The 11,812-nt window shown below is 53.5% G+C and overlaps 2 protein-coding genes across 7 annotated transcripts in view; one reads left to right on the top strand and one right to left on the bottom strand.

Moving 5' to 3' along the window:
* Positions 1-1,668, top strand: part of toc (toucan) — an 81,831-nt gene extending 80,163 nt beyond the window's left edge. For 3 of the 6 annotated variants that reach the window (XM_017181904.3, XM_017181906.3, XM_017181905.3), the window contains one exon: positions 43-1,668. In XM_017181904.3, coding sequence (XP_017037393.1) covers positions 43-1,063 — 1,021 coding nt within the window. In that variant the 3' untranslated portion in view covers positions 1,064-1,668. The remainder of the gene's footprint in view (positions 1-42) is intronic. The other 3 variants (XM_017181908.3, XM_017181909.3, XM_017181910.2) reach the window with 1 other exon arrangement.
* A 1,649-nt stretch (positions 1,669-3,317) lies between these two features.
* FASN1 (Fatty acid synthase 1) lies at positions 3,318-11,812 on the bottom strand. The gene is made up of 5 exons (XM_017181915.2): positions 11,269-11,812; positions 4,469-11,208; positions 4,308-4,403; positions 4,105-4,248; positions 3,318-4,039 (listed from the first exon to the last, which is right to left on the bottom strand). Exons 1-5 carry the CDS (start codon positions 11,504-11,506, stop codon positions 3,926-3,928), a joined length of 7,332 nt encoding a protein of 2,443 aa, XP_017037404.1. The 5' UTR covers positions 11,507-11,812; the 3' UTR covers positions 3,318-3,925.

The following is an 11,812-nucleotide window of genomic DNA, read 5'->3' as shown; positions in this document are numbered from 1 at the left end:
AAGGACTGAACAGAATCTAACCTTATTTCTCTCTTCTCCCAGGGAATCACAACAAAAGGTAGAAGAACTGGGCAAGTCCGTCGAATTTGAGAAGATGAAGCTCACCAAGCTGACGTACGCCAAGGAGGAACTCCAGTACCACCTGAAGCAGCGCTCCGAGCAGCTCCAAGCAGCCGAGATCAAGATACACGAACTGTCCATCAGCTCTCAGGACAACAGCCTGCTGAATTCCATGCACAGTCGCTGCTCCTTGGGCCGCAGCAGCCTGGAGTTCTCCGGCACCACATCTTCGCCCACTTCGCCGGTGATGAAGGGCATGATCGAGCGCAACGACTCGGTCAGCTGGACCCTGGAGATCGACGACGAAGCGCCGAAAGGTGGGCCCGCCAAGATTGTGCGGAGATCGGGCTCTCTAAGGTGTAACAGCGAGCGTTGCGTCATCCAGAGGCGACAGACTGTGGGTCAAAATGGTCACTCGAACGGCGCTGGCACCAATGGCGGCTCTTCGCCGGCTCATCCCAATCCTCTAAGCCAGAGCATGTCGGCCACGACCCTGCTAAGGACTGCTGGCGAGCCAGAGGGACACCCTGTTTCCCGAACTCGATCTTTCTCTGTGTGCGCCAAGGACTCGGCCTCCAGCTCTGGAGTCTGCGTTTCACCTGCCATCCGGCGGCCGAGACAATCGGACGGACTAACACTGCCCGACTGGAATGAAGATGGCCCGTTGTGCTCCAGCTCGCCACAGCCACCGTCTTTGGAGGTGCGTCCGCGCAGCTCCACCATGAAGCTAATGTCGAATGAGACCAAGAAGTTCCAGGAGATCCAGGAGTCCGCCGGCGAGGCCATGGTCTCAGGTGCCAATTCCGAGGACGAGAGCTGCTCGACATCCTCCGAGGATATGATGCGCAGCTCATCCGCATCGAGCACTGCTTCGGGGGGATCGCTATTCAAGATTCCCAAGCAGCCGCCATCTCGGATGTCCATCGAGGAGGCCCTACCGTGCACACCGATGGAGGTTAGCTGGTCAGAGGACGCCGCCGCCGAAGCCAGCGGACTGGCATGACATGGTGCCTACGAGGAGCCGATCGACCAGATCGGCCACATAGACCAGATCGCCGAGGCAGCCGAAGAGGCTTACGAGAGCGAGAACAGCGATGATAGCTTTTAAAGCGAGAGCGTGAGAAACCCATGTTTGTTCAACAAATACAGTTGCTGATGGCAGGGAGTCGCCACTGGCCGCGCGGAGGACTCGGAGATTTAAGGGTGCGAAGCATAGCTTGGCGTTTTCACTTCTATAAGAACCCGTATATATACGAACAAAATATGTATCGCTATTCGTACGTTCTTAAATTCGTTTGTGTAAATATTTGCATTTTGAACCAGCTCATTTACTATAAACATAAACAATACTTATACCAATTAGTCGAGCACACAGCAAGCGAAGCCGTCACAGCAACAATTTCGGGGAGGGGGATAAAAAACAATAAAAGTAAAGTGAACATTTTAAAGGGACGGCACAAAAGCAGCTACAATATTTTAGAGATTTCAACCAGTTTCAAAGTAACAGTAATAATGGGTAGCATTTAGCTGAAACAGTATGAATACTAGCATATAAAGTACAATAACCATAACCATAACCATAAATAAATATATATATTTGTATGATTAGCGATATTGATATTGTATTCTAACCGCAACTCGCAATCGCTGATATCGTACATATGTGTTACCCGAGAGATCCAATCCTCCCTTGCGCTCAAATCGACTCACTTGATGTCCTTAATTGATAAACAAAGCCCCTATTGCCCCCGCTCTATTCGTAGGGATGAAGGGGTACGTTCCCCGCCACAAAAACATAATATAATTATACCAATTAGAATGTTAGAGGACCTAAGCTTTAATTTTGTGTTTTATATATGAAAATTCTAGGATGTACACTCGTCGTATTTATTATTATTTAGTCTTTAATGCCTTATAAAAAAAGCGATAAACAATGAATGCAAGAAATCAAATTAAATTAGTTTGTACTATCTCGCTCGCTATCTATGTATTTCTATGAATATCTTGTATTAGTTATATTATATACTTCGCCTAACTACATTAGTTTACGTTACGTTTTTAATTTGTTATCATTGGATTGTATCCGGAACATGCGAGTTTTATATGTATAGGTTCAGGATAACACACACACACACACACACACAGCAGCATTGTCATTAACTTTTAAGTATGTTATTTTTATTATATGTATGTGAGAGATTAGGGAGTCCTAACAACAGATGTTTAAAGGAATTTTGTCAAGGGTGTACGCGGTGCAGAAACCATCCAAAATAAGATGCAAGTGAAAAATATAAAACAAAACAGAATAATAAATATAATAATACAGAAAAGATACAAATCCCATGAATATTTTTTGCTAAATAATTTCAAAAAACCCTTAAATAAATAAGTAATTGTTTCAAAAATGTATGAATGTTTTTATTATGGTGACAAGGGGGTAATGCTTAAGGCAAGGACTTAACTCCTTTTGTATAATAACTATCAACTACCAAAGCTAATCCTCTAAAGAGCCATTAAGTCAAAGAGCTATCTTTGCTCACTTGCTCCTTCTTCTGCCTCGAACAAATTCTCCATATGTTAATGCTTTCTCTCAAAGAGTTTTGTTAATCTTTGCTAGTGCTCCCTATTCCACATTCTGAGCGCTTGATGTTTGGAGAAATCTTCAGGTTTTTCTCCCCATTTTCGCATGGTTTTTGCAATGCAAAAACAGATTCCCCTGTTGATGCTGATCAAGAATAAATATGTTTTATGGGGTCGGAAATGATTCCTTGACTTAGAAAAATATTATTTTGTATTATAAAATCGGATTTTTTATATTAAAAACCTCCTTGATTTTTTTAAAATTAAAAATATCATAACTCGGGCAAAAGAGCATTAATTTTAAATCGGAAAACTGTTCTGTGCAAAATTTTCTACTGTTAATAAATCTGCACACTTCATTTAAAAATTTTGAAAATTCAATTTTTTATCGAAATCAAAAATTTTAATGATGTAACCCCTTATAAAATTTTGCAAAAATGGCCAAAAAATCGATTTCTTCCTGACATATCTAGAAAGATTCCCCTGTTGATGCTGATCAAGAATATATATACTTTATAGGGTCGGAAACGTCTCCTTCACTGCGTTGCAAACTCCTGACTGAAATTATAATACCCTGCAAGGGTATAAAAATTGATTTTAACAACAAGCTCATTTTAAAGTTGTTTGCTGTATTTCCATTAAACCCACAATCCAACGTATTAATGAAAACACTTCAGTTTTATCCAGTATACAATAGAATGGTGTAATTTTAATATCCACAATATTCATGAGTGATCGTTCTTGGGCGATTATTTTATACATCAAGAGATAACAAATTTTGTGTGCTGTTTCGAGGAATGAAATTCATTACAAACTGTTTTGGCTTACAGACTACGTAACTAAACTAGAATATGCGACAAGTATACACATACGTTACAGATAAGAGCATATAAGATATATTTTTGGTAAGTTGGGACGTCTAGGGCCGTCTGTAGCTTTCAAGGAATGTCGGGATTACTGAACTCTTCTCTGCGGTGCACACGAAGCGTTAAGTGCGATCCAGCATCGGCCACTCAACTGCCCGGAATCGCAGCGACTGTAGACTTAATTTGGACCACAGTCCACAGGCGCTGCAAGACAGCAGTTTGGCTGCGCGTAACTGGGATGGGGGTAGAGCTATTCCTTGCGGCTCAACAACGTAAATTCTTTCACTAAATATGCTAACTAGTTGTCGATGTGTGCGCTCGAGTATTGGATGCAATGTGCGGTGATTAGGGAGCGTGAGTGCTGCACTGGGCCACATCCACAATTCTTATGCTAAATCCTCCTCTGCCTTGGCCTTAGTCTAGTTGAACAGACGCTTCAGTATGCTCTGGATGGTCTTCAGGGACTGATCCTCGATGAGGAATGTGCGATGGTTGCCCTCAACGGTGTGAACTTCCACGGGCTTTGTGCAGACCTGCAAATATAGATAAGATATCCATTAGCACCTGGTTTACTTTAAGTTGTCTCCTTCGAACCCACCTCCTTGAGACGATAGTCCTCGTCCAGCTTGGCAGAGTTATCTGTGGGCTTGACCAGGGTCACGTTGGACTTAAGCTTCAGCGTGGGCTTGTAGCCGTCGGCCAGCTCCAGTTTCTTGTAGAACAGCTTGGCGGACTTCTTGATCTGTATTAATAACAATGTATAAATAACTTTTTCCTTTCTATAAGTCTGTAGGGTCTTACCGTCTCCACGGGCTGTGTGATCTCATTGCTCATCAGCTCAGCGAACCTCTCGAGCTTCTCCTCCCACGTGGGGATCACCAATAGCAGTCGCACCAGCTGGAATAAGGAAACAGAAATCATAAATAATCTATAAACGAGGCCTTGGCTGCGCTTATGCTTACCGCTTTGTAGTCGATGTTGGCCAGAACGATGCCAAAGTAGGCAAGGCCGTAGCTCTGGTTGTTGTTATCATCGTCGGCCGTGTAGCGCTGCTTGAAGCTGCTCGTGTACCAGTTGACATAGGTGGGTGCTCCGTCCAACATGATCACATTGGCGACCTCGTTGCTCTCCTCCAGAATGGCGGCCATCACGTAAGTGAGCAGACAGCCGAAGGAGTAGCCAGCCAGCTTGTAGGGACCTTTGGGCTGGACGGTGCGCAGTTGCTTGATGAAGAACCTGGCGGCAGAGTCGACGGAGTCATAGGGCACGGCGTCCGTGAACTGAAGACCATAGGCGGGCACCTCCAATCGCCTGGCCAGCGGCTCCAAAGCGGAGGCAAATCCTTCGATCGGGGAAATGAAGAAGATGGGGCTCTGTTTGCTGGTCGCCGGCGCCTTGGTTTGCAGGCGGACGATGGCCTCGGTGGGTATGAGGGCGGTGGTGAAGACGACCTGGGTGCCATCACCCAGCGGACTGGCCGTGCGTGATGACGCACCCGGGGTGATGTTCACCTCGACCGGCTTAGCTCCAGCAGGAGCAGCGGCAGGAGCTGCTGCAGCAGCGGCGGCAGGCTTGGTTTCCGCTCCACCATCCATCGCCTTCAGGGCTCCGAAGGTAAGCTGGCGGATCTCCTGGGCAGACAAGACAATGTCAAAGTTGCGTTCCAGCGTCTGTTTAATCTCGGCGCTCATCAGGGAGTCCATGCCGAGGTCAGCCAGCGATGCAGCATCCTGGATGTTCTTGGTGTCCCGCAGGCCCAGAATGTTGGCAATGGTGGCAATCAGGCTGACACCCGCCGACTGGTCCGACTTGCGCTTCTCGGCCACCACCATGGAGGCAACCACTGGGTGCGGCTGCTGCAGGAAGAGGTCGATGGTCTGCAGGCAGGACGGCATCCTCTGGGGCAGAGTGCCTCCAATCACGGTGTCGTTGTCGCCGAGATTCTCCAGCACCAGACCCGTGTCTCCGATGGCTCCCCACTGGATGGCCGTGCCCGGGAATCCGCTCACCTGGCGCTGCTCACAGATGCGCTCCATGGCGGAGTTGGCAAGTCCGTAGTTGGTCTGGCCAATGTTGCCACGACCGCAGGACACGCTCGAGAAGCAGATGAAGTAGTCCAGCTCCGTGCAGATGGTGCGCGAGTACTGATCCAGGAACTTGGTGGCCGTCACCTTCGGATCCGCCACCGTCTTGAAGTCCTTGGCGGTCTGATCCTCAATCAAAGCGTCGCGCAGCACAGCGGCCAGGTTGAAGATGCCTCCGACCAGGGCCAGCTTGTTGCTGTTCTCCAGCAGCTTCTTGGCTCCCGCGGCGGTGGTCACATCGCTGGTATCGATCACCACCTTGACGCCACGCTCCTGCCAGCGGCGGATCATCAGACCCTGGTAGCCGGTCTTCACGCCGGAGCGCGAGGTTAGCACAATGTGGCGGGCTCCGCGAGTCACCAGCCAGTTGGTCAGCTCCAAGCCGAAGCCGCCGAGACCTCCGACCAAGATGTAGCTCTTCTCCGGGTGCATGTAGGTGCGGGGAATGGCGTTGATCAGGCGCGCCTTGGGCTGGACTGCACTCTTGCTGGCCTCCTCGTCGCGCACCTTGATCACCACCTTGCCGATGTGCTTGCCGGAGGCCATGAAGCGGAAGGCCTGCTCCACCTGCTGGTCATTGAACACTGAGGTGGGTAGGGGCACAACGGCTCCGCTCTTGATGCCCTCGGCCACCAGGTTGACCACCTGGTTTTGCATCTCCTCCTCGCCCTCCATCACACTGTCGAGCAGGATGCCATGGAAGGAGGTGTTCTTGAGGAACACAGACATGCCCAGCGGGCTGTTGTTGCTCAAATCGTACTTGCCGATCTCCAGGAAGCGTCCATTCAGACCCAAGCAGCGGATCGAGGCCTGTAGCTTCTCCTCCGACAGTGAGTTGAGCACCAGATCCACACCGCGACCCTTGGTCTCGCGCATCACCAGCTGCTCAAAGGAGGTGTCGCGGGAGTTGCCAATGTTACGGGCCTGCAGCTTGGGGAATCGCTTCAGCAGGAACTCGCGCTTCTCCTTGCTTCCGACGGTGGTGAAGACGGTCAGTCCATGGGACAGAGCCACCGAGATGGCTGCCTGACCCACTCCGCCGGAGCCGGCGTGAATAAGGATCTTCTCACCCTTCTTCATCTGTCCGCGCACAACAAGGGCGTAGTAGACGGTGGAGTACACACAGGGAACCGTGGATGCCTCCTCCATGGTCCACTTCTCGGGGATCTGCCACATCATGCGCTTGCTGGCAACACAGGTGGTGGCCAGGGACTTGGCCGGCACCATGGCCATCACACGACGGCCCTGGGAGTCGCGTCCGGCAAACTCCAGACCCAGCACACAATCCTGCTCGGCCAGATCCCCGGGCAGGGCGTCGGCGGCCAGTTTGCCCGAGGTCAGCATCACATCGCGGAAGTTGATGGGCGCATAGTAAACGGTGCAGGTCTCCAGATTCTTGTCGGTGGTGACGCCGGTATCGGTCTGGGCAGCCTCGATCCACTTGAGCGAGGCCAGATCGCCCTTGACCAGAGCATTGACGTAGGCGTGCTCCACCTGCAGGGTGGCCTGCTGGGTCTCCAGTTTCAGATGGCGGAAGGTGCCCCAGGCACCGTGCTTCAGCACATTCGAGATGAGGTCCTTCTCCAGCTGAGGGCGATAGGTGGCCGATGTCAGCGAGAACTTCTCCGCCTTGGCGTCCTGCACGAAAACGAGGCGTGCCAGCTTGCCGCCATTCTCGTTCTTGATGCAGGTCATCAGACCGACGGCACCGAAAAGCTCCTCTCCCTGGCACACAACATAGACGTACTGCTCCTCGGTAGTGGCAGTGGCCAGAGCGGCCTTAAGTTCATCCACCCAGTTGAAGTTCTGTTCAGTGGCTACAACCACCACGGATTTACGCGTCTTCAGGTCCACAGCTTTGCGAGCAAGCACCAGGACGCGGGTGGCACCCAGACTCTGCTCCTGAATGGCAACGAAGCCAAACTTGGCCAAGAGGGCGCGACCAGTCTTGGTGTAGGTGGCCACCGTCTCCTCAAAGATCAGGAAACCGTTCTCGCGGATGCTGGCAATGGAGTTCTCCAAGGTCTTGGTGTCCGGACGGGACAGGACATCGATGCCGAAGACGAAGTGACAGTTCTGCTCTACCGGCTCCTTCAGCACATCCTTGCTCACGACGCGCACACCGGAATCCCCGAGAGCGGCGGTGATTGTCTCCTCATTGTTGTTCGAAGTAGCGACAGCCACATCGCCGGTGAGCACGGGCTCACCCTCGATAATCTGCAGCAGGCGGTTGGCGAGCAGCACATCGGGATTACGTCCATTGGCCAGCTCCACGCCCTTTAGCTTCACGGCTCCGCTGGAGTTTTCGATGATCAGTTGAATGGCCACATCCAGGGCCTGCAGGCGAGCCTTCTCCGAGTTCTCATTCAGGTCGGTGGTGTTGATGTTCGGCACAAACTGGTAGCGCTCCAAGGTAGGAGGTGCCTGGGTGCCGGGACGACGCTGGGCGAGGTTGGCCTTTAGGCCACGCAGCTCCACGCCACCGCTCTTGATCACGTTTATGTCGCTGTACCAGTGAACCGGCAGTCCAGTCTCTAGCTGCTGCTCCTTGCTGAGAGCACTGAGCAGCTCCAAGTGCTTGGCGGGATTGATCACCGCCTTCTCGATACGCGTGGGCAGGTACAGCTCCCGCAGGTTCTTGCTCAGGATGCTGAACTGCAGCATGGTGTCCATGAAGCTGATCCAGTTGTCCACCCACTGCAGCTTGCCGGCCGAAGCCACCGTGTCAGAGCGAACGATGCCGCGGAAGATTCCGGCATAGTCGTAGCCACGCAGACGTAGCTCCTTGTAGACATCGTTGGTGGCCAGCTCCTTGGCCGCAGTGCTGGCAGTTTGTGGCTCCAGGGGCAGCTCCTCGTTCTCAATGGACTCGGGTGTGGTAATTCTTCCGGAAACGGCTAGGCTGCCGCTCTCGCAGATCTCAAAGGCACCGGTTCCATCGAAGAAGTTAATGCCGAACTTGACAACGGCGTTCTTGTTAAGAATGGTGGCGCGGTGGAACACAAGGTTCTCCATCACCACGGGCGTCTTGTGGAACTCACCGCCGCGCATCTTGGCATAGGTCTGCCAAGCGAGCGTCATGTAGCCAGTGGCGGGGAAAAGGATCCTGCCGTCAATGGTGTGTCCCGCCAAGAAGGCGTCATCCTCCTTGGAAAGATCAACCTCGACGATGGTCTCGCCGGACGATGTCTCCTTGCCGAACTTGGCCACCAGCCACTTCTGGCTGTGGTCCCAGCCCACCTTGGAGTTCAACATGGGGGTTCCACGACCCACTGGATAGGTAGTAGGACGAACCAGGTTCAGGACCTGCGGCTGGGCGCCGGCGGCGAAGAGCTTGCCCACGTTGGTCAGGAAAAACTCAACGTTGTTCTCGTGGCCGCGCTTGACTAGGCTCAGATTTGTCGCATCCGGTCCAAGGGCGCGCTTGAGGATCGCCTGCAGCAGACCGTGAGGAGCGATTTCCACGGAAATGGCGTTCTTGGGCACGTGCTGGAGGGCCTCGTGGAAGAGCACCGGCGACAGCAGATTGTTGACATGATAGGCAGCCGATGACTGCTTGGCCACCGGCGTATTCCAGGCGGACTCCGGGATGCTGGTGCTGATCCACCGGGCGGTACGGTTCTTGGCATTCGGGATAATCTTCTCCAGGCTCTTACGTAGCTTGGGTCCCGCCTCGGCGATGTACTTGCTGTGGAAGGCGTAGCCCGACGAGTTCACGGCCTTGGCAAAGACACCCTCGGCATTCAGCTTGGTGACCAAAGCCTCGATCGAGGCCTCTGGGCCGGAGATGGTGCAGTTATCCTCGCTGTTGTGGCACACGGGGAAGCAGTCGCTGGGCACGCGGCTGTGCGCATCCTCCCAGCTCAGTCCCACGGCGGCCATCTTGCCCTTGGCCAGCTGCGTGTCCAGGATGCTCTTGCCACGCCAGTAGGCGGCCAACACAGTCTGCTCCGGGGTGAAGCAGCCGTCGGCGTAAGCGCATCCCAGCTCGCCCACGGAGTGACCCACAATGCCATCGGGATGGATGCCCAGCGAGCTGAGAAGATCCGTCAGAGCCACCTGCATGGCAGCGATCGAGATGAACGAGTTGAGGATGTTCTCGAAGCTCTTGTCCGTGGAACGGGTGAGCACGTCGATGAGATCGACTCCCTCCGGCTTCAGGACATCAGCGCAACGCTGGATACTATTGGCGAACGCCTCGATCTTCATCAGATCCTTGGCCATGCTGGCCCACTGGCTACCCATGCCAGAGTAGACGTACCAGATGGGGCGCTTCTCATCGGAGTACTCCAGCACCTCGCGCTGGAGGGTGCCCTTGCTGCTGACCACTCCGTAGCCGCGGAAGTAGTGCATCGGAATGGGCTTCGAGTGGATGTCGTTGATCAGCTGCAGGTACTCATCGTCGTCTGCGTGGTTGGCAGCAGACTCCAGCAGCTGCTCCACAGCCTCAAAGGTGCGACCGGAGGCCAACACCACTTTGGGTGCTCCATCCTTGGGCGTCAGAGCCTTGGGCTTGGGGTTTGACTTGAGGATCACGTGGGCGTTGGCGCCACCAAAACCGAAGGAGTTCAGGCCAATGATGCCACCGTTCCAGGGCAAATTTTTGTCCACCACCTTGAGGCGTCCGTCAACCAAACCGTACAGATCCGGATTCGGTTTGTTGTAGTGCAGATTACCGGGAATAACGCCCTCCTCCATGGCAATCAGGATCTTGGCCACCGAGCAGACGCCGGAGGCGGGTTCCGAGTGTCCCATGTTGGACTTAACCGAACCAATCAGCAGGGGGCTGGAGCGGTTCTTGCAGAAGAAATCAGTGATGGAGTTGACCTCCTGGGGATCGCCCACCTTGGTGCCAGTGCCGTGGGCCTCCACGTACACCACTTCGTTGGGATTCAGGCCGATCTCCTCGTATGTCTCTCGGATCAGGCGGTTCTGCATCTTGCCAATGGGATAAGTGATGCCCTGCTCCTTGAAGCCGTCCGTGTTGGTGCGCACATTAAGGATTGAGGCGTACACACGCCTGGCGGCGGAGGTGCGCTGCAGGAGCAAAACCACACAGCCGTCGGAGCGTACGTATCCGTTGCCGGACTCATCGAAGGCCTTGCAGCTGCCGTCCTGGCTCAACATGTTCAGCCTCTTGAACTGCAGGGACATGGTGGGCTTCAGAATCAAACCAGCGCCAGCGACCAACGCATTGTCGATCTTTCCCTGGCGCATGTCGGAGAAGGCCTGCTCCAGGGCATACAAGGAGCTGGAGCAAGCGGTGTCGATGCTGTAGCTGGGTCCCTTGAAGTCGAAGGTGAACGAGATGCGATTAGCGAACATGGCACGGGCGCAGCCCGTCAAACCATAGCCGTTCACACGGTCCGGGTCGCTGCACCAGTGCTGCTCGGTTTCCGAGGTGGACACTCCGATGTAGACTCCAGTGCGCGATCCTCGCAGATCGCTGGGATTCAGGCCAGCATCAATAATAGCCTCGTGGGTCAGCTCGAGAAGCATACGCAGCAGCGGATCCATGCACTCCGCCTGCTTCTGATGAACGCCAAAGAATTGCTGGTCAAAGTTCTCCAGATCGCTCTCCTTCAGCTTGCCAATCCTGTCGGGCAGTCCGTAGAGACCTGGAAAGCATGCGGTTTGTTTAATAGGGAACTTTACTAATTTTAGAACTCGATCCTTACCCTTCTCCCAGCGCCTGGGATCATCGTTGACCATGTCGACGCCGTTGAAGAGGTTCTGCTTGAACTCCTCAATGCTAGAGCTCTCCGGCAGACGGCCGGAGAATCCGGTGATGGCGATCTCATCGTTGAGGTGCTGCTGCGGGCGCGGCGCATAGCCACCACCACCCAGGTCCAATTGGGGGGCGGCACGCTGCGCGGGCTCCGCGGTGATCACTTCCTCGGCAAATCGGGCGGGCATCTTGTGGGATTTGGTGTGGGAATGGGTGTTCAGGTGGATGCCGTGGCTGTCGTCGGGTGCAGAGTGCGGGGTGGAGGAGGAGGTGCTCGGTGTTAGCTGCGCGTCTGGCTCCTGAAAGGCGTCAGGTTGCTGCGAATTTTGTTGCTGCTTGTTGCGACGACGACGACGGCGACGGTTGGCGCGGGCACTTTTCCCGTTTTGCTGCTGGCTTGGGGAATGGTGGAGCTGTGGGTGGCTGCAATCGTTCGGCTTGAATGCAACAGGTTGCGGCTGGGCCACGGCTTTCAACAGGTTTGGTTTCAGGGA

This window comes from Drosophila kikkawai, chromosome 2L (genome assembly GCF_030179895.1).
Source record: "Drosophila kikkawai strain 14028-0561.14 chromosome 2L, DkikHiC1v2, whole genome shotgun sequence".
In the NCBI taxonomy this organism is placed as follows: Eukaryota; Metazoa; Arthropoda; class Insecta; order Diptera; family Drosophilidae; genus Drosophila; species Drosophila kikkawai.
Note: the sequence above shows the minus strand (reverse complement) of the source record. Positions and strands in the feature narration are given on the sequence as shown.

Bases quoted from the DNA above. Each gene is read 5' to 3' on its own strand.
- FASN1 (XM_017181915.2), bottom strand. From the start codon at position 11,506: ATGCCCGCCCGATTTGCCGAGGAAGTGATCACCGCGGAGCCCGCGCAG. The intron at 4,404-4,468 runs GTAAGCATAAGC...TCCTTATTCCAG, and splicing joins CCAACATCGACTACAAAGCG to CTGGTGCGACTGCTATTGGT. The intron at 4,040-4,104 runs GTGGGTTCGAAG...CTATATTTGCAG, and splicing joins AGGACTATCGTCTCAAGGAG to GTCTGCACAAAGCCCGTGGA.